General features: G+C 47.2%; 1 protein-coding gene across 8 annotated transcripts in view; it reads left to right on the top strand.

Annotated features, from left to right (window-relative positions):
* Positions 1 to 32: 32 nt before the first annotated feature.
* Positions 33 to 19,894, top strand: part of GOLGA2 (golgin A2) — a 40,872-nt gene continuing 21,010 nt past the window's right edge. Inside the window, exons 1-9 of one of the 8 annotated variants that reach the window (XM_034438724.3) lie at positions 33 to 256; positions 6,300 to 6,422; positions 7,978 to 8,058; positions 12,789 to 12,887; positions 14,890 to 14,930; positions 15,050 to 15,113; positions 16,671 to 16,730; positions 17,228 to 17,308; positions 19,363 to 19,401. In XM_034438724.3, coding sequence (XP_034294615.2) covers positions 209 to 256; positions 6,300 to 6,422; positions 7,978 to 8,058; positions 12,789 to 12,887; positions 14,890 to 14,930; positions 15,050 to 15,113; positions 16,671 to 16,730; positions 17,228 to 17,308; positions 19,363 to 19,401 — 636 coding nt within the window. In that variant the 5' untranslated portion in view covers positions 33 to 208. The remainder of the gene's footprint in view (positions 257 to 6,299; positions 6,423 to 7,977; positions 8,059 to 12,788; positions 12,888 to 14,889; positions 14,931 to 15,049; positions 15,114 to 16,670; positions 16,731 to 17,227; positions 17,309 to 19,362; positions 19,402 to 19,894) is intronic. The other 7 variants (XM_034438725.3, XM_034438726.3, XM_034438727.3 and 4 more) reach the window with 7 other exon arrangements.

The raw sequence follows: 19,894 nt of genomic DNA, 5'->3' as shown, positions 1-19,894 counted from the left end.
GTCCGAAGGGGCGGCGCCTCCCCCGCCTGCCTGTCTCCCTTCCCTCCCTCCCATTGGCCCAACGGCAGCGTCGCCCCGCCCGCTGTCAGCCCCCGCGCGTGCGCAGTAAGCGCCGAGGCCTAAGTGGCCCGGCTGCGGGAGGAGCCTGCCTAGCCGCTTCGCGTCGCGCCGCCTTGCCGGGTTGACGTGGCCGGGGCCCGGCGCGGAGATGGCGGACGACAGCAGGCAGAACAAGCTGGCGGCGGCCAAGAAGAAGGTAAAGCGGGAGAGTTGAAGCGGCCGGCCTCGGGTTGCTGTCTGAGGCGGCGAGGCCTAGTCCGGGCCTGGCCTGGTTTCCCTCAGGAGCCGCCCTCCGTCCGCCTCGGGGCTCCGTCTGGAGGGACGACGCCCACCCTCCTGGCTTGCCTCTTTCTACGCCCTCCAAGCCCCCATCCTCCTCAGGCCTTCCGGCGCCGGGGACTACAACTCCCATCCTCCCCTCCCCGCGGCCCTGAGAACCGGGGGGGGTAGGAGGGAGGGGCAGGCTAATGGTCCCCCGGAGGTCTTCTTCCCGGTGGCGGGTGTTGCTGGAGAATCAGCTCCCCGGAGACCGTGGCCTTTGGAAGAAGTGGAGGCTGATGGGACTTGTAGTCAAAGGTTGTGGGGGGAGAGTCCTGGGTTGGGGTGGGGGAGATGTTTGGGGTGAAGGCGGGGAGGGGGGAAAGACTCATATCTTAGCCCTTGGGATGCTGGAGACCCTCCCCATAAATCAGCCACTGGAGGGGTGGAGGCTGATGGGAGTTGTAGTCTAAGGGGGGGAGTCCTGTTTGGGGGGGGAGATGTTTGGGGATGAAGGCGGGGAGGGAAGAAAGACTCGTATCTTAGCCCTTGGGATGCTGGAGACCCTCCCCATAAATCAACCACTGGAGGGGTGGAGGCTGATGGGACTTGTAGTCAAAGTTGGGGGGGGAAATGTTTGGGATGAAGGCGGGGAGGGAAGAAAGACTCGATTTTAGGCTTGGGATGCTGGAGACCCTCCCCATAAATCAACCACTGTAGGAGTGGAGACTGATGGGACTTGTAGTCAAAGATGGGGGGAGTCCTGTTGGGGGGGGGGAGATGTTTGGGGATGAAGGCGGGGAGGGAAGAAAGACTCGTATCTTAGCCCTTGGGATGCTGGAGACCCTCCCCATAAATCAACCACTGTAGGGGTGGAGGCTGATGGGACTTGTAGTCAAAGTTGGGGGGGGAGATGTTTGAGGTGAAGGGGGAGGGGAAAAGACTCAATCTTAGGCTTGGGATGCTGGAGACCCCATAAATCAGCCATTGTAGAGATGGAGGCTGATGGGACTTGTAGTCTAAGGGGGGGAAGTCCTGGGTTGAGGGTGGGAGATGTTTGGGGTGAAGGCGGGGAGGGGGAAAAGACTCAATCTTAGCCTTTGGGATGCTGGAGACCCTCCCCATAAATCAACTACTGTAGGAGTGGAGGCTGATGGGACTTGTAGTTAAAGATGGGGGGGGAGTTCTGAGTTGGGGGTGCTTCTGCAGAAATGAAAGTGGTGAGGTGACTATATCTTGTAATGGGGGCTTGCGATGCTGGAGACCCTCCCCATAAATCAGCGAAACCTGGGAAAGAAACTATTGGAAGGGGGGGGAGGTTGATGGGAGTTGTATTTAAAGGTGTGGGGAGGGGAAGTTCTGAGTTGGGGGTGCTTCTATGGGCGCCTGCAGTTGTGAAAGTGGTGGGGTGACTATATCTTGTAATGGGGGCTTGCGATGCTGTGGCCCTCCCCATAAATCAGCCCCCTCCTCTGGGATTTAGTACATCCCTTTGCAAATTTGGGAGAGATGGCGGCTTGGAAAAGAGGGGAGGAGCCACTTCTGTGCCTTCTTGGGGGCTAAAAGTTTGATGCACCCCCTCCCTTTATTTGCCCTTTTGCAAAGATGTGCTTTGTGTGCTCCCATAGAGGGGGAGGAAACGGACACCATAAGTGGATCCCCATAAAAGGGGATCCCCTCAGGATTTAGTAGAAGGGGTGGAATTTAAGTGGATAGTTTCAGGGAAGGGAGAAGTAAATCTGCTTTTACTTAAAATATTTCTTTTATTGTTGGGATTCGGGATGAGGCCAGAGAATGGCAGCTTTTTAAGCATCAGACAGGTAATCCTCATCTTACGACCACATTTGGTACCAGAATGTCCATTGCTAAACAAGAGGGTTGTTAAGTGAGTCACATATAATTTTACAACCTTGTAAACTTGAATCGCTGCATTTAATCCGGTGAATCCGGTGTTCCCCATTGACTTTGCTTCTGGGAAGTTATTTTAAAGTTTAGAATCTGTTCCCAAATCCCCCCTGCCCCCAAATTATTATAATAATTTTTGAGGGGCAAAAGTTGTTCCTTTCTCCCCCTTCATAGAAAAAGCTATACAGGTAGTCCTCAATTTATGCCAGATCATTTAGTGACCGTTCAAAGTTACAACGGCACTGAAGAAAGGGACTTACGACCGTTTTTCACCCTTACGACCATCGCAGCATGGTCACGCAATTTACATTCAGATGCTTGACAAAACAAAAAAAGTAAAAGAGGAAAGGAACATAATTAAACATAAAATAAATCTGATAACTCAAAAAGAAGTAGCCCAGAGAATAAAAATGGCAAAACAAAATTATTTTGTATTCGCAAACAAAACTGGTAGATAGCTGGCATACAAACTGAAAAAAAGAAAAAGATAAAAGAATGATACACCAAGACAACTGACTCACATTTACGACGGTTGCAGTGTCCCCCGGGTAATGTGATCCCCTTTTTGTGGCCTTCTGACAAAGTCAGTGGGGAAGCCAAATTCGCTTAACAACCGTGTTACTAGCTTAATCAGCTGCAGCGATTCACTTAACAAGTGGCAAGAAAAGGCCGTAAAATGTTGCGAAACTCACTTAACCAACGTCTCACTTAGCAACGTAAATGTTGCCTCAACTGTGATCGTTAAGTCGAAGATTACCTGTAGCTTTATCTCTCATGGCTAAATCGACGTATCCTGAAACCTAAACGGCCTGTAAGCCAGGTGAAAACATTCTATCAGGTGAGAGTTTTGCATGCCGAAAACTCCAGCTGTTGTTTTCCAAACTCCTGGATAAACGAGACACCCATCCATGGTATGTGCTGATTTTGTGGCGTTTGGTCCTTTCATGTGGGAGCCTCTCGGGCGGCACTTTCTGTGAAACACAGACAGGATCATCCGGAATGCCTTGAAAATCAACCCTCACATGTGTGTGGTTCTAAAAACTAGCCATTGAAATTGGTGACTATGACACCGAGAGCGTGAAATTTTCCCCTAGTGTGGAGATCGACGAAAATTAGTTCCCAACCTCTTAGCAGAAGAGTTTTTTTAATCGTGTGTGCTGTGCGTGCGTGGGTGGTTGACTTGTCTGTGCAGGGCAGCGGATTCTAGAAAATAATGATATATATATATATTTTGGCCTGGTTTCATATTGTCCTCTACCCAGGAAGAGAAGAAACTTATCTTAAGAGCCTGGAGTATTTATTTTGTAGAAGGCACAGTAAGAAAAGTAGAGTCGTTTGGCAGTGTTTGACTTGACTCTCTGTAGGTCACAGTGAGTTTCCTACCGTGTTTCCCTGAAAATAAGACCCTGTCTTATATATTTTGTTTAACCCTGAAATAAGCGCTTGGCCTTATTGCCATGCGCTCAAAAGCCCGATTGGGCTTATTATCAGGGGAGGTCTTATTTTGGGGGAAACGGTGGGTAGGTAGATAGGTAGATAGATAGATAGATAGATACCGTGTTTCCCTGAAAATAAGACCCTGTCTTATATTTTTTTGAATACTGAAATAAGCGCTTGGCCTTATTGCCATGCGCTCAAAAGCCCGATTGGGCTTATTATCAGGGGAGGTCTTATTTTGGGGGAAACGGTGGGTAGGTAGATAGATAGATAGATAGATACCGTGTTTCCCTGAAAATAAGATCCTGTCTTATATTTTTTTGAATACTGAAATAAGCGCTTGGCCTTATTGCATTGCGCACAAAAGCCCGATTGGGCTTATTATCAGGGGATGTCTTATTTTGGGGGAAACGGGGGATCTATCTAATCTATCACTTATCTATATCTATCAATATGCTATCTCTGTTTGGGCTTATTATCGGGATGTCTTATTTTGGGGAAAACAGGATATGTATCTATCATCTATTTATCTACCGTGTTTCCCCGAAAATAAGACCCATAAGACAAGTTTTTTGAACCCTGAAATAAGCGCTTGGCCTTACTGCCATGCACTCAAAAGCCCGATTGGGCTTATTATCAGGGGATGTCTTATTTTGGGGGAAACAGGGTAGCTTGCTGTCTGGCTGTTGAATGTAGCTTGTGAATTTCATTCAGCTTGGCGGGTAGGAACTTACCCCAATGCTAAACGATCACTGGAGGTGTTAAAGAAGAGATGGGGCAGCCATTTGTCTGGAATAGTATTGGGTCGCCTGCTTAAGCAGTGGGCTGGACTAGAAGACCTCCAAGGTCCCTTCCAACTCTGTCATTCTAACATAGAGAAAGGCTAGGGGTGACATGATAGCAGCATTCTAATATTTGAGGGGCTGTCACAGAGAAGAGGAAGTCAAGCCATTCTCCAAAGCCCCTGAAGGCAGGATAAGAAGCAATGGGTGGAAACTAATCAAGGAGAGAAGCAACCTAGAACTCAGGAGGAATTTCCTGGCAGTCAGAACAATCAGTTAGTGGAACAAGTGGCCTTCAGAAGTTGTGGGTACTTCAACACTGGAGGCTTTTATGAAGAGATTGGACAACTGTTTGCCTCAAATGGCATAGGGTTTCCTGCTTGAGCAGGGGGTTGGACTAGAAGACCTCCAAGGTCCCTTCCAACTCTGTTATTCTACTCTGTTATTATGTCTAGTGAAGTTGGTGGTAAAGGGAAAGAGCTTTCCCTTTTTTTTGTCTTGTATGAATGAAAGAGTTTAAAGTCAGCTTCGGCAAAATTTCAAGGACAGGTTCGGTACAAGGACACGCCCTTGGCTTCCAACCCAAATAACACGTAAATCAAATAACAAGGTAGACTATTAGGGCACTAAGTTTAGTATTTGTTTGTTGGCTGTGGCTATGGCTGTGTTGCAACCTTCAGTCAAACGATGTATGAGAAATAGGTAAACAGAAGAAATCTTAACTATTTCGTTTGGATTTTAATTTTAATCCAGTTCTGAAATGATTGAAGGGAGAAATTGCTTCCTTGTTTTAGGAAGAACAGAGTAGGTTTTGATTCATTTTTGGTGATACTATATAAAGAAAGATTGCACATAGAACTGGAAAAAAATGCTTTAAATTGCAGACTCCTGAATATCTGGATGTACTTAATAGATTGTTTATATACTTCTTTAAAATGTTGCTATGTATGTTTTATCCAATCTTCAGCAGACACTTACTGGTTACTGTTGGTTTCACTACATATTACAATCTTTTGGAGTGTATTAGCCTAGTACTTAATAGCTAATAAAAACAGGCAATTTATATGAGAATATGTAGTAAATACCTGGAAAATTTGGATTGAACAGTAATATATTTTTTTTATTATTTTTAATTTGATTTATATGCCGCCCTTCTCCGGAGACTCAGGGCAGCTTACAATGCGCTAAGCAATAGCCTTCATTCTTTTGTATATTTATACAAAGTCAGCTTATTGCCCCCACAACTGGGTTCTCAATTTACCTACCTTAGAAAGGATGGAAGGCTGAGTCAACCTTGAGCCTTGGCGAGATTCGAACCTGCAGTAATTGCAGACAGCTGGTCTTAATAACAGGGTGCCTTAGACCACTGTACTACCAAGGCTCAGTTTCATATGTTGAGATATCAGTATCAGTTTCATATGTTGGGAGGGAGGGAAGGAAGGCTATTTGAAGACTATGTTGACTCCTCTATAAGCCAGTTGTATAATTTTCCAAAATATATATGGATATTTTTCCTTCCCACTTTTGCTGTATGTAACAGGAAATGAGCTTGTGAAAGTGTGCAACCACATCATTAGAACTGTTAAAATGTCACTTAACGGAAACTTAACGGATTAGGAGATCTAACATTATGAGCAGTTTTTCAAACTGTAGGGACCGTGTAATTAGCTAGTACCAAGTCAGGGAAAAATCACCTGAATAATCAATACATTCAATAAATAAATTCCTTCTTTTCCTGAGGGTGCCCTGTTGTTGTTGTTTTTAACTTTTCTCTGCCATATTTTAGTTTTGCACAGAGAAGGTTGCAACTTCAGCTTAGATTAATTTCAAACCGTTCAACCTTTTTTTTTTTCTCAGCTGAAAGAATATCAGTTGAAAAACAGCCCTGTGTCCACAGCGGGGGCCAAAAAGAAACGGAGAAGTAAAGAAGCAAGCCGCCCAGAGACGCCGGTTAGTGATGCAGTACAATCTTCTGAAAATGTAAGTTTTCTCCTCCTTAGGGGACTGGAGGCTAAAACAGACGATGAACGGTTACAGGAACTGGGCATGGCTAGTCTAGTGAAGAGAAGGACCAGGGGAGACAGGAGAGCATCTTCCAATATTTGAGGGGCTGCCACAGAGAAAAGGAAGGGGGTCAAGCTATTTTCCAAAGCACCCGAAGGCCAGACAAGGAATAATGTTTTCCCCTTTTAAAGGGGAAACCATTTAGGTACAGGGTTGCTTGCTTTGAGCAGTGGGCTTATTCTACTCTACTCTGTTATTATCATAGATGTTAATTGTCGTTCATTAGCACTAGAATTTTTAATTGTATATTTTTACTGTGTGTTTTTATTTGTTCTGGTCTCTGGTCTATGAGTGCAATAAACTGAATTGATTGATTGAACCTTGTGTAACTGACCCCAAGGACAGAGAGTCCTCAGCTTACAGCTGCAATGGAGGCCAAAATTTCTGTGGCTAAGCGAGACGGTGCTTTGCTGGGTTTGCCCCTTTTTACAACTTTTCTCGTTCAGGGAATCGCTGTCGTCGTTAAGCTAGAAACAGGGTTGTTAAGTGAATCTGGCTCCCCCGTTGAGTTTGCTTGTCGGAAAGTTTCAAAAGGGGATCGCATGACTCCCGGATGCTGCCACAGTCATTAATATGAAGCAGTTGCCAAGCATCTGAATTTTGACCGTGTGACCACAGGGATGCTGGAACGGTCATAAGTGTGAAAAACAGTCATAGGTTACCCTTTTCAGTGCTTTGGACGGTCACTAAACAAACTGTTGTAAATTGAGAACTGTCTTCTTTCTCTTTCTCTCTCTGTCTCTCTCTCTGTCTCTCTTTCTCTCTCCATGTGTGTGTGTCTCTCTTTCCATCTCTGTCTGTCTCTGTCTCTCCATCTCTCTCTCTCCATTTCTTTCTCTCTCTCTGTCTCTCTCTTTCTCTCCTTCAGTCTCTCTCTCTCTCCGTCTCTCTCTCTCTCTTTCTCTCTCTCTCTCTCTCTCTCTGTCTTTCTCTTTCTCCGTCTCTCTGTCTCTTTCTCTCTCTGTCTCTCTCTCTCTCTCCGTCTCTCTGTGTCTCTCTCTTTCTCTCCGTGTCTCTCTCTCTCCGTCTCTCTCTGTCTCTACGACTTTCTCTCTCTCTCTCTCTACGTCTCTCTTTCTCTACGTCTCTCTTTCTTTCTCTCTCTCTCTCTCTGTCTCCCCGTCTCTCTGTCTCTGGTATTAAGAAACAATAGACAAAACTGTAAGAAAGAACATTTGATTGTAGAGTTGCGTCCTAGCAAGTCAGAATAAAGCGTTCCCCCCCCCTTAAATTCGCCATCCTAACCCTGAAAGAAATCAAGTGCCAGCGCGTTCCACGGTCTCCAGTGGGGCCCTCGCTTGTCTTTCTTCACTTTTCCTGCCGGGCTCTTCTTGGGTCTCGTTCCTTTTGCTTTTTTTTTTTTTTTCCGGGGGTGGTGGTGGATCGACGTTCCCTCCTGTCCTTTTTTACTTTTTTTTTTCTTTTTCTTCAGCTCTTTCTCTTCCCCCCTTTTTCTCTTTTGCTCCTGTAGATTGAGAACCTTCTGAAGGTGCTGGTGTCCGACTTCAACTGCTCCAATGGGGTAGCCATACCTACATTGGACAAGTGGAAGGTGAGGCAGCTTCCACGAATCGATCCGGCTGGGCTTGCTCTCCATCCATACCGCCGGCTTCCGATCCGGGCTGAGCCCGTGGCGGGGAGGGGGGGGGAGGTTTGGCAGGCTGCAGAGCCTTTGTGACCCGCGCTGGGAATGTCGTCGTGGCTTGTTCGTGCGGTGTTATTTTTAACCTTCTGCTTTCCTTCCTCTCTGTTCCTCTCTGCATGTGACTCCTTAACCTGGTTCAGATTACAAGGGCCAAACGCCCCCCCACCCCCTGGGTTTTTCCAAGCAGATCAGCTGCTGTGAAACGCAGGTAGTCCTCGACTTACAACCGCAGTAGAGCCCGATCAGGGAAGTCTTTGTTAAGTGAATTTTGCTCCGTTTTACGCCTTCTCTTGCAGCAGTTCTTAATTGCTGCAGTTGTTAGGTTGGGTGTAGCTTGGTGGGCATGGCATGGCTTGGTGGGTGTGGCAGGGGAAGGATACTGTAAAATCTTCATTCCCACCCCAATCCAGGGGAAGGATACTGTAAAATCTCCATTCCCATCCCGATCCAGGGGAAGGATACTGTAAAATCTCCATTCCCACCCCAATCCAGGGGAAGGATACTGTAAAATCTCCATTCCCACCCCACTCCAGGGAAGGATACTGTAAAATCTCCATTCCCACCCCAATCCAGGGGAAGGTTAATGTAAAATCTCTATTCCCTCCCCACTCCAGGGGAAGGATACTGCAAAATCCCCATTTCCTCCCGATGAGCTGGGACTCGGGAGGCAGAGAATAGATGGGGGCGGGGTCAGTCAGAGGTAGTATTTACCGGTTCTCCAAACTACTCAAAATTTCCGCTACCGGTTCTCCAGAACTGGTTAGAACCGGCTGAATACCTCCTCTGGATTGGTCACCTGGTTGCTAAGTGAAGCTGGCTCCCTTCCCCCAGTGGATTTTATTTAAATGAAGTCGATTTAAATCATGATTTAAATTGTGATTCAAATCACCAGTAAAAAGGCTTGATTTAAACCATAATTTTGAAAGAGTAGCCATCGTCTCTGACCAGCTGTTGACCCACCGACCATCCCAGTCACTTTAATGGGACGGCTGGTGATGCGGCAGGGACACAACAAGGTGAGGGGCGTGGCGAGCAGCAGGTGAGTGGATGCCCGCTAACAGGCGCTGCTGCCATGATGGATCAGAAACGACAGGCGCTCTTTAAATGTAAGGACTCATTTTTGGCTGGTGATTAGAATCTTTAATATGATTATTTGCCAACAAAACGAAGGTTTCCGATTTAGCTTGCAGAGCTCTGATTCATTGAACGAGTTTACCAACAATGTAAATATTGCAGAATATACACAGCCTCATGCTACATAATTAATAATTAACCTCCATTTCATGCTGAAAGAACTTAAATTATTAATATATCTTAAACAGAAAATTATCTTTAGGTAGATTTTTCACTCCAAAAGCATTTTATTAAAATAAATTTGATTTAAAATTTTAAAAAAAATCCGATTGAAAATTTTAAAAAAGGTTGCAAAAAGGGGATTGCGTGACCCCCGAGACCTTACAACCGTCGTAAACACGAACCAGTTATGGAGCGTCTGAATGTAAACCAGGGGACTCTGGGAAAAATGCGGCAACGGTCGTCGGTCGGAAAAAACGATCCCAATTCTCTTTCTTTCTTTCTTTCTTTCTTTCTTTCTTTCTTTCTTTCTTTCTTTCTTTCTTTCTTTCTTCTTTCTTTCTTTCTTTCGCAGCACCCTTCCTCACCCCCCTTTTTTGGCCTAACAGGCCTCAGGGAAGCCTCCTGGGAGCAAAAACGGACCCCAATAGGTAGTAAAAAAAATGCTTTAAAAAGTAAAAAAAAAAAAGTCAGAACCTTTTTTAAAGAATTTTTTAACTACCTATTGCCTGAACGGGTAGTAAAAAAAAAATGCTTTAAAAAAAAAAGTTCAGACGATCAGCTGTGCCATGCAATCGTCGGAACTTTTTTTTTAAAGCATTTTTTTACTACCGGTTCGGGCGAACCAGTAGCATTTTCACTACCGGTTCGGGAGAACCGCCCCGAACCGGTAGCATTTCATCCCTGCATTAGACATAAAAAGTACTCCTGTTTTGAGTGGTTATGAACCTCACATGCCGTCTGATCTGAAGATTTCTCTGTGTGCGTTATCACATTTATATTCCGCCCATCTCACACTCAAGCGACTCTGGGCAGCTATGGACACACAAACACAACACACTAGAGGTAGCCCTCGACTTACGGCCACAACAATGGAGCCCAACAGCATTTCTGCTGCTAAGTGAAACGTTTCTTTAGCGAATTTTCTCCTGTTGTACGACCTTTCTTGCCACCGTCGTTAAGTCAGTCGCTGCACTGTTAAGTTAGCAACCCCGTTGTTAAGTGAATCTGACTTCCCCCCCCCCTTGCTTGTCAAAAGGTCACAAAAGGGGACAACCCACACACCCCCTCCACCGGGGACGTGGCAACCGTCCTAATATGAGTTGGTTGCCAGGCGTCTGAATTTTGTTCCGGTCTTTGAGGAGATTGCAACGGTGAAAAAATGGTCATAAGTCTCTTTTTCCAGTGCTGCGGCAACTTCAAACGGTTGCTAAATGAGCTGACAGTTTTCTTCTGTTTTCATATTTCTTTTACCTGTACAGGTGCCAGAGGAGTAGCTTGTGCAGAATCAATTTGCTTTTTCTTTTTTTCCCTCTCTCCTCCCTCATTCCTGGCAGGCATGTGACTGTAGGTGTAGCTTTCATTCCCCATGCAAATATTGCAAGAGGGGGCCTGCCCCATAAGGAGTGTGTGGGCCGCAGAATATTCCTCTCTTGGAAAGAGCGGCTGCCCCTCACCGTCTGAGAGAAAATCCGATTCCAGACAGTGTTGATTGACAGCTCAGTTGGGCAGGAGCACTGAACCCTGATAGCTGATCTAATCCTCTTCGTTTTGTTTTACGTTAGCAGGAAGGAGCCGCTTCCTGCCTTTTCCCTTGGCGTTAGGCCTGGGCTCTAAACAATCCAAACAGACAGTGGGAAAAGTGCAAGTAGGCCTCAACTTACAACAGTTCACTTTAGCGACCGTTCAAAGTTACAACAGCACCGGGGGGGGGAAAAAGTGACCTAGCACCGTTTCTCACACTTACGACCGTTGTAGCATTCTCCCCCCCCCCCATGGTCCCGTGATCAAAACTCAAGACGGTTCATATTTATGACGGTTGCAGCATCTCCCGGGTTCAACGCGATCCGCTTTTTGCGACCTTCTCACAAGGGTGAGAAGCCAGATTGACGGAAGCACCGGGTGACAGCTGCTGAGATGCGCTTAACAACCTCGGTAAGAAAAGCCGTAAAACGGGGCAAAACTCACTTCAACCAAACGTCTCGCTTAGCCACGGGAATTTTTTGGGCTCAGTTATGGTCGTTAGGTCGAGGACTACCTGTACCAGAATAGGTTTAAAACAGTGAAGCTGCTTGACATAACAATCATTGCTGGGGTTTGATGACCCTGGCCAAAAAGCATGAAATATAGAGCAACGTTTTCAAATTTGAAATTCTATGATTTGGGGAGTGTGCCCCCCCCCAGATCTAATGGAGCAGGTTGAGGTCCCTGCTAGGATTAAACACTCCTGGTATTAACCACGTTTCTTATAAAAGAGATGTTTAATTATTTTAATGCTGTGAAAGCCCTACTAGGCAGGTATATACAAAAGGATGAAGGATATTGCTTAACGCATTGTAAGCCGCCCTGAGTCTCCGGAAAAGGGCGGCATATAAATCAAACCAATAAATAAATAAATAAGAAAGAAAGAAAGAAAGAAAGAAAGAAAGAAAGAAAGAAAGAAAGAAAGAAGAATTTCGTTCATGAGCCTCGTTGAGGCCGAACATAGTTTTTTCCCCTCCTGTGAGTTCCTTTATTAATTTACCTATTCAGATTTCCAGCTTGTGACGGTCAGGTCTAACAGCCCAGATTTCTGGGTGATTGTCCACCTACGCTGCTTTGACAGGCACTCTGGCAATTCCCCCCCCCCTCCCATTTTCCATTTCTACTGAGTCACCAATGAATTGCCTTCCTTTTTTTTGTTGTTGCCATTAAAATAAAAAAGAGCCATTTAATTGGTTCGATTTTATATGCCGCCCTTCTCCAGAGATACAGGGCGGCTTACAATTAAGGCATTAAGCAATAGCCTTCATACTTTTGTATATACCTGCTTAGTAGGGCTTTTGGCCCCCCTAAGCGGTGTTCTTTTTTTTATATATATATATACAAAGTCAGCTTATTGCCCCCACAATCCGGGTCCTCATTTTACCTACCTCGGAAGGATGGAAGGCTGAGTCAACCTTGAGCCTGGTGAGATTCGAACTTGCAGTAATTGCAGGCAGCTGGCAGCTTAAGTGCTATTTAACAGCGCTTTAGTCCGCTGTTCCACCAAGGCTCTTTTTAGCCTTGAAGAGATTGGACTGCCATTTGTCAGAAATGGTGTAGAGTCTGCTTGGGTGGGGGGTTGGACTAAATGACCTACAAGGTCCCTTCCGACTCTGTTAATCTGTATCCTCTGACTTAAGCGGCAGGCTTAGTCTCCCCCTGTGGAACCTTAGCTGACTTTGGGTATTAAGAGGATTGGGTTGGGTTGGTTTTTTTTTTGATGTTAGGATAATCTTTGTGGGGCAGGTTTCCAAGCGAAGCTGTGCATCTGCTTCCTTCTGGTGGCTTTAATCCTTGTGGTGTTGTGTGTTTTCTGACAGGCCCACAACGATGGCGACATAGCCGCTGGCGTCTCCTTGCTGTCTAACAGCAAAGATGTGTCTGCCTGTGTTGCTCCAAACCCCGGGCAGCTGTCACAGGTTGGTGAACATCCACTTCTCTCCGGTAGTCCTCAACTTACGACCACAGTTGAGCCCAACCTTTCTTTTCCGAAGTTTTAATTGAGTTTTGTTCCATTTTGAGACCTTTCTGTCCCCGGTCGTTCAGGGAATCCCTGCAGTGGATTACTTACGTTGTGACCGAGGCTTACTGAGTAATTACAATACCCAATTAGTCCCAAACAAACCTATTTTATTGTAACAGCTGAGAATTACGTTCATTCCCAGGTGAGTCCCAATTAGTTGCAAAACAAGTCCTTCGGAAGAAGTCCTTCGGGATAATCACCAACCTTTATCTTCTTTGACATCCTGCCAAAGGCCTTACTTGGCAAAGCCCCACGAAGTTCAGAAACAAATGAGATGCCGACTGGAAACAGAGTTAGCAATGTTGCTTTCCTGCAAAAAGGCCCCAAGTGCCTCTGTTTCCCTTTTAAGCCTTATGGGAGGAGCCAGTCGTCTCCTGGCCTTACTCTCAGTTGTCCCTTTTGCTTTAGCTGCTCTTGCCTTCTGGCAGCTCTGCGCATGCGCGCACTAGGAACAGGGCCCTCCTATTTCTCTGCCTCTCTGCTGTCCGACTCGGGGGGCTCCGGAGTCCGCGCATCACTCCCAGATGACCCTGGCCCCATCTCTGCCTCCGACGCAGAGCCCTCGTCCGGGTCTTCCCCAGCCTCCAGGACTGGCCCATGGTCCTCCCCAGTCTCCTCACTGTCTGACTCCGCTGCCAACTCTGCACAACAACGTAGTCACCCGGTTGTTAAGTGAGTCAGGCTTCCCCATTGACTTTGCTTGTCAGAAGCTCACCTAAGGGGACCCCAGGGACACTGCAACCGTCGTAAATATGAGTCAGTTGCCAAGGATCTGAATTTTGATCCCCTGACCATGGGGATGCAGGAACGGCCGTAAGTGTGAACCGATGTCAGTTTTTGTGTGAACGGCCGTAAGTGTGAACTGATCAGTCAGTTTTTTCAGTGCCCTTGTAATTTTGAATGGTCACTAAATGAATTGTTGTAAATCGAGGGCTATCTGTACTTGATAAGCTAGAGAGAAGTTCCCTGGGGATGGGCTCCAGCACGAGTCCAAAAGCTCGGAAGACTAAACCTCTGGTCCTGGTTACCGACCCAGATTAACATTATCCTGGGACACCTAGATAGGCCTTCATTTGTGAAGGTGTCTCTGAAGGTGTCTGTGATGACCTGGGGCACGGCACAGAGGCAACAAAGGCAGCTGACAGTTCAAACCCTTTATTGCTCCAAATTTCCCCAAACGCTCCCACGTTTCTGGCAAGTCCCAGAGCAAAGTGATGACACAGACGCACCTCAAGCAGCCTCTGGCTGCAAGTAGTCAATCCAGCATAACGGTGTGAGCACAACGGCTGCAAAGCAAGAAATCCAGCAGGGCAAGTCTAGGAGTCCAGGAAGGAACGGAGCAAGGTAGTTAATCCAGAAAGCCCAAAAGAAGGCAAGGAATCCAGGAAAGTTCAAACATCGGCACTCAACACTCCCTGAATTCAGCATTTGTTCCCAACAAATGCCCCTCTCCACAGTGTCTCCTTAAGTCTCAGACCCCAGGTGTGCCTTGTGAAGAGGGGTGGGGCGCTCTCCTCCCGAGTAGCCAGCTCAGTCTGCGCTGTTCTCGCCTTCTCTCCACTCTCCGTGCTCGAGGATCAGGAGGGGGTGGTCCTTGCTCATCTCCTGAGCTCTGTCTCCCATGTTCACTGCTTAGCCTGTCTTGGTCATCCTGTCCCCTTGCCTACAAACTGTCCCAATCCTGAAAGGCCCTGGCCTAACTGGGCCTGCTCCTCCCCATTTTCCTCCCAAGCCAACCAAGACGCCCTCTCAATCTCTGTCTGCTCCGGTTTTGGCTCGTCTTCCTCTGATTCAGGCTCTGACGGAGGCATGACAGTCTCTCTGCGTCTACCTGTTCTTTATGTGCTCTTCGAAGTATGATCTCGTGGCTTAATTGTGCGGCTTTCTCTCTTCCACAGATCGGTGACACTGATCATAATACCGTGTTGGACGAAAACAGGTGAGAGATGGTTTCAATTTCTACAACAGAATATCTTTCTCCCCACTCTCTCTTCCTGGCCACTGACGGACCAGACGAGTGATTCCAGCTTCCTTTTTAATCCCTCATCTCTCCTTTAGGTCTCTCTCAACAACGGAGAGCCTCCGCAAGCTCTCTGAACAGTTGAACGGCATGGTCAGCCAGGTACGAGGCCATCTTTGACCTTTTAGCTTATTTCTTTAAAGCTCAGAAACAAACCTCGGAATGTTGGGGTCCTCGGTACCCTTCGAGCTGGGTGGAAGCTAGCTCCCCTCCAACACTGATGATGTCACCTAGTTGGGTCATGAAATGTCTTCAAGGATACAGCCCAATGTTGTGGTCCGCCAGCAGCCTGCAGAGCTGGCAGCGGAGTCGGACAGTGAGGAGTCTGGGGAGGAACATGGGCCAGTCTTGGAGTCTGGGAAAGGCTTGGCCCCATCTCTGCCTCTGCTTTGGAGGCAGAGATGGGGCCAGGGCCATCTGGGAGTTATGCACAGACTCCGGAGCCTCCAGAGTCAGATATCAGAGAGGCGGAGGAATAGGAGGAGCTTGTTCCTAGTGCGCGCATGCGCAGAGCTGCCAGAAGGAAAGAACAGTTAAAACTAAAGGGACGACTCGGGAGTAAGGCCTGGAGATGATTGGCCCCTCCCATAAGGCTTAAAAGAGGAGCAAAAGCAGTGGGCTCTTTGCAGGAAAGCAACATTGTTAATTCTGTTCCCAGTTGGCAACGCTGTTTGATTCTGGATTCTGTGGGGCTTTGCCAAGTAGGTCTTTGGCAGCGTGTCAAGGGAGATAAAGGTTGATGATTCTCCCGAAGGACTTTTTGCAACTAATTGGGACTCAGCTGTGAATGAACATAATTCACAGCTGTTGCAATAAAAGAGGTTTTGGGGACTACTCGTGTGTTTTAATGACTAGGTCACAGCACCCAGCTCAGAAAGCACGAAGGATCTCAAATTCAACTCTGAGCTACAAATTATCTCTTTTCTCGAAATTTATAAGGATTCCTGATAATCAGAGTTAGGGCAGCTTGACAGTGAAGCAATAAAGCAGTTTTGCCATGGGGTCTGTGCAGGGGTGAAATGCTCTGAAGTCTGCTACCGGTTTGCTTTGCTACCGGTTCGCTGCGTCCATGCGCGTATGCGCCAAAAGCACACTTCATGTGCACTCACACTATAGGCAGTACTATAGGCGCAGCGTTGAAAAAGGAGGATTAAGGTTTTCTAAGGTAAGTAAAACAACGAGGGGGGGAACAGCTGTGCCGCGCAATTTAGATTCGCTAGAAAGCAGGATTTCCTGCTTTCTAGTGAATATAAATCGCGCTGCACGGCTGATCGTCGGAAATGCCGGTTCGTCTGAATTGGTAGAATTTTTTTTACTACTGGTTCGGGCAAAGCGGTAGCATTTCACCCCTGGGTCTGTGGGAAACGTGCGTGAAAACATTTTCAATCCTTATCCCTTTTCAGGGGTGGAAAAAATAGCATTTAAGCAGAGATTGGATCCATGAAAATAGAACAAATATTGGAAGGAGAAGGGAGTTGACGCAATCAATCCGTCCGCCTTCAGGGCTCTGAAACGTCCTTCAGCTTATTATTAGTATTTTTTAAATTCTTCGATGGGCTAAAAACAGCCAGTCATGCTCCCATATAGCTTGGAATTACCGATCGACCTGTGGGAACAGAATCCAGATCCTTACCGTGACCCTTAACCTATCTTTTGCAGACCACGACTTACATCAATGGAGAAAACATCATGCCGTCTGCGAACATGAAAGAGATGGCGGTAGGTCCACCCTTCCGGGCACCCCGTCAGCCAGGATTTTGTAACCATCCCTCCATGATGTTTTACCCACAAGCTACAGCTCCCACAATGCCTTATAAGGGGGCATGCTGATTAGGGGAATCCTGGGTTTTTGCCTTCCCTACTGGAAGAGCTTGGGTGGGGGAAGGCTTTGAGTTCAAGAGATATCCCTGTGGCAGGAAAAACGGCGTAGAATTTGGACCACAATTTCAGCCCAGTCTTACAAACTGGACTCGTCAAGGTTGCATATCTTTAATTCGGTTGCCTTGACTTTGAAATAGGGGCAAAGTTTTTAGGGTGCGGTATGTGATTCAGAGGGAGATGGGTTTGGGGTTCTTTCGTTGAGGAGGGGTTGCAGAAAACTACTGAATTTTTCCCCTCTTTTTTTAAAAAAAGTGTTTTGCCTTTTCTCTCTCTCCTCTTCTTCTCCTTCCTCCTCCTCCTCTTCCACCTCTGGCTGTCTGCATGTGCCCCATCAGACTCGTTACCAGGAGCTGGCAGTAGCTTTTGACTCCAGCAATTTAACAAACAAACAACTCAGTGCAGAGATAGAGGAATTGGTAAGGAACCTAACTAGATCGACCGATTTGGCTTTGGCTGGCTGCTCTTCTCTGCTCTCTGGGCTCCTGTAAGGTCCTCCATCCTTTCACTGTGCCACAAGACAAGGTGTGTCAGTGTGCACCACTACAAATCCGTTGATCGGCATCCTTCAATAGTCACTGTCCTATCTGGAATTCAGGAACCCCAATTAAAACTTTGTTCAGCGTTATGTTTTCACACCTGAGCCTGTGTGCGAAGGGCTCATTGGCTAATTACTGACGGAGTATCTCTGCATTAGAATGTCAACTCGCAAAGCATCCCTGGCCTGTTCTCGAGTTGCTATAGGCAAGGGGGATGGGAAACCGACGAAACAGCATGGCAGCCAAAGACAGATGCACATTCCAAACTTATTTCTCTCAAGGCTGTATCCCAGGGTTACTTACAGCGGCCGGAAGGGAGTGATCTCTGCAACCCGCAAAATTGCCCCGTTGGTGAATGTGATTGATGACACACCCTGGGGGGAGGAGGGAAACGAGCATGATTGGGGCCGTAAATTATGTGGGGTCAGAGCTGGCTTCTGATAAATAAGGCTAAATCGAGGCTCATGATTTAATTAGGGCATTCCTTGGAACCCTAACAGCAAGCCAGCTCTGACCCCACGTAATTTACGGCCCAATTTGCCATGAAGCTTGGCAAGCATTTCGTTCAGACCCGTCATGGCTCTTCTGCCTGTCTTCCCAACAGCCCCCACCCCCCAATTGGAGATCAAGTCGATTCCCAACCTGTCTGTGTTTAATCTCTGACAGGTTAATACTACTAGGAGTTTCATCGTCCTTGGAAGTGAGATCTTCAGCCTTTTAGTAGCAGAACTGTCAGAAAGGGCCAGCTTGGAGGACAGGCAGAGATTGACCAGGAGAGAAATTTGCCACAAAATAAGGAAGGATGGGCTGAATAGAAGCAGCCAGGTAACTTTAAGAAACTGTAGGGTTGCGCCCCAGGTGCTTTTGGGGAGAGGGAGAAGCTGTAGGTTAAAAAGATAAAAGGAATCCTTGCAGATTTTACTCCTCTAGTCGCCGCCAACTCTAGGGCTCATCTCCGTTTCAAGGCCATCGAGCCAGCGCTGTCCGAAGACGTTTCCGCGGTCAAGTGGCCAGCATGACGTCACGGAGCGCTATTAACCTTCCCACCGAAGTGGTACCTATTTATCTACTCGCATTTGCCTGATTTCGAACTGCTAGTTTGGCACGAGCTGAGCCGAGGATGGGGATCTCACCCCGTCGCATGGCGCTCGGGTCTCGAACGCCTGTTGTCCAGCCGACAAGCCCAGCATCTTAATCACTGAGCCATCGCTCCACCCTATAACCTGTAGGCATAAACCCAATTCATCCTATCAAGAAATGGGTTCAAAACTCATTTTGAGAGATCCTGAAACCTGTGCTCACCCCAAGATAACAGTCCTGATTTTCCTCATTTGTTCAGTGTTGACTCAGCAAGAGCAGATCTTTCTAGATCCAAAACTTAAGATGAGCCAGACGCCTGTTCTACTCTTGTGGCACCGTGAGGAACCCCACGTGGGCCATCTTGGCTTGTGGCAGCTTCTCTTCCTGCTTGCCGTCTTCCTTGCACCTAAGGGCTGTTTTTGGGTAGCAAAAGGGGCCTCGCTGTGTTTGAAACCTTCCTTCTTGTGTCGCCCTCTCCAGCTTGTTTGCATGCCCTGTTTTTATTCCCCCCCCCTCGTTTTTTTTCCTTTGAATTCTCATTTTTTTTCCCCCTCTCTGGTGGGTCATGAAGTCCTTTACGTTGGAACGCTGCCTGTCTCTGGACAAGGCAGGAACATAAGTCCCAAGTCGCTTCTTTTCAGTGCCGTTGTGATGGTCTCTAAACGGCCGGTTGTAAGTGGAGGACCCCTGTACCCCCGAAAGCAACACAGCACGGGTTTGGGGGACCCTGGTTGGGGGTGTTTCTGCTGGCCTGACATCGGCCCCCGAGCTGTGTTGATCCCCCACAAAAGCCTTAACCAGCATTGCCTAGCTTCAGACATGATCCTTGTGTCTCCGTTTTGTTCCTTCTGCAGAAACAACAGAACCAAGAGGTGGTGAATGAGTTGGAGAAGGTAACAGAGAAAGAGATATTCCAGAGATACAAAAATGGTGTTATTTTGCTTCCACCCCTCTCCCACCCCCACCCCCGTCTTCTAAACTTTATTGGGAGGGTTTCAACTGCCTTAGGTAAAAGTAAAGGTTCCCCTCGCACATATGTGCTAGTCGTTCCTGACTCTAGGGGGCGGTGCTCATCTCCATTTCAAAGCCGAAGAGCCAGTGCTGTCCGAAGTCATGTGGCTGGCATGACTAAATGCCAAAGGCGCACAGAACGCTCTTACCTTCCCACCAAAGATGGTCCCTATTTTTTCTACTTGCATTTTTTAGATGCTTTTGAACTGCTAGGTTGGCAGAAGCTGGGACCAGTCACGGGTGCTCACCCCGTTACATGGCGCTAGGGATTCGAACCACTGAACTGCCAACCTTTCGGTCGACAAGCTCAGTGTCTTAGCCACTGAGCCACCATGTCCCCTCAACTACCATGCAGTTAATTTACAGACCCCCTAA

The sequence above is a fragment of the Pantherophis guttatus genome, chromosome 16, assembly GCF_059756535.1.
Source record: "Pantherophis guttatus breed Tessera chromosome 16, ASM5975653v1, whole genome shotgun sequence".
Classification (NCBI taxonomy): Eukaryota; Metazoa; Chordata; class Lepidosauria; order Squamata; family Colubridae; genus Pantherophis; species Pantherophis guttatus.
This window is presented reverse-complemented; position numbering and strand designations above follow the sequence as displayed.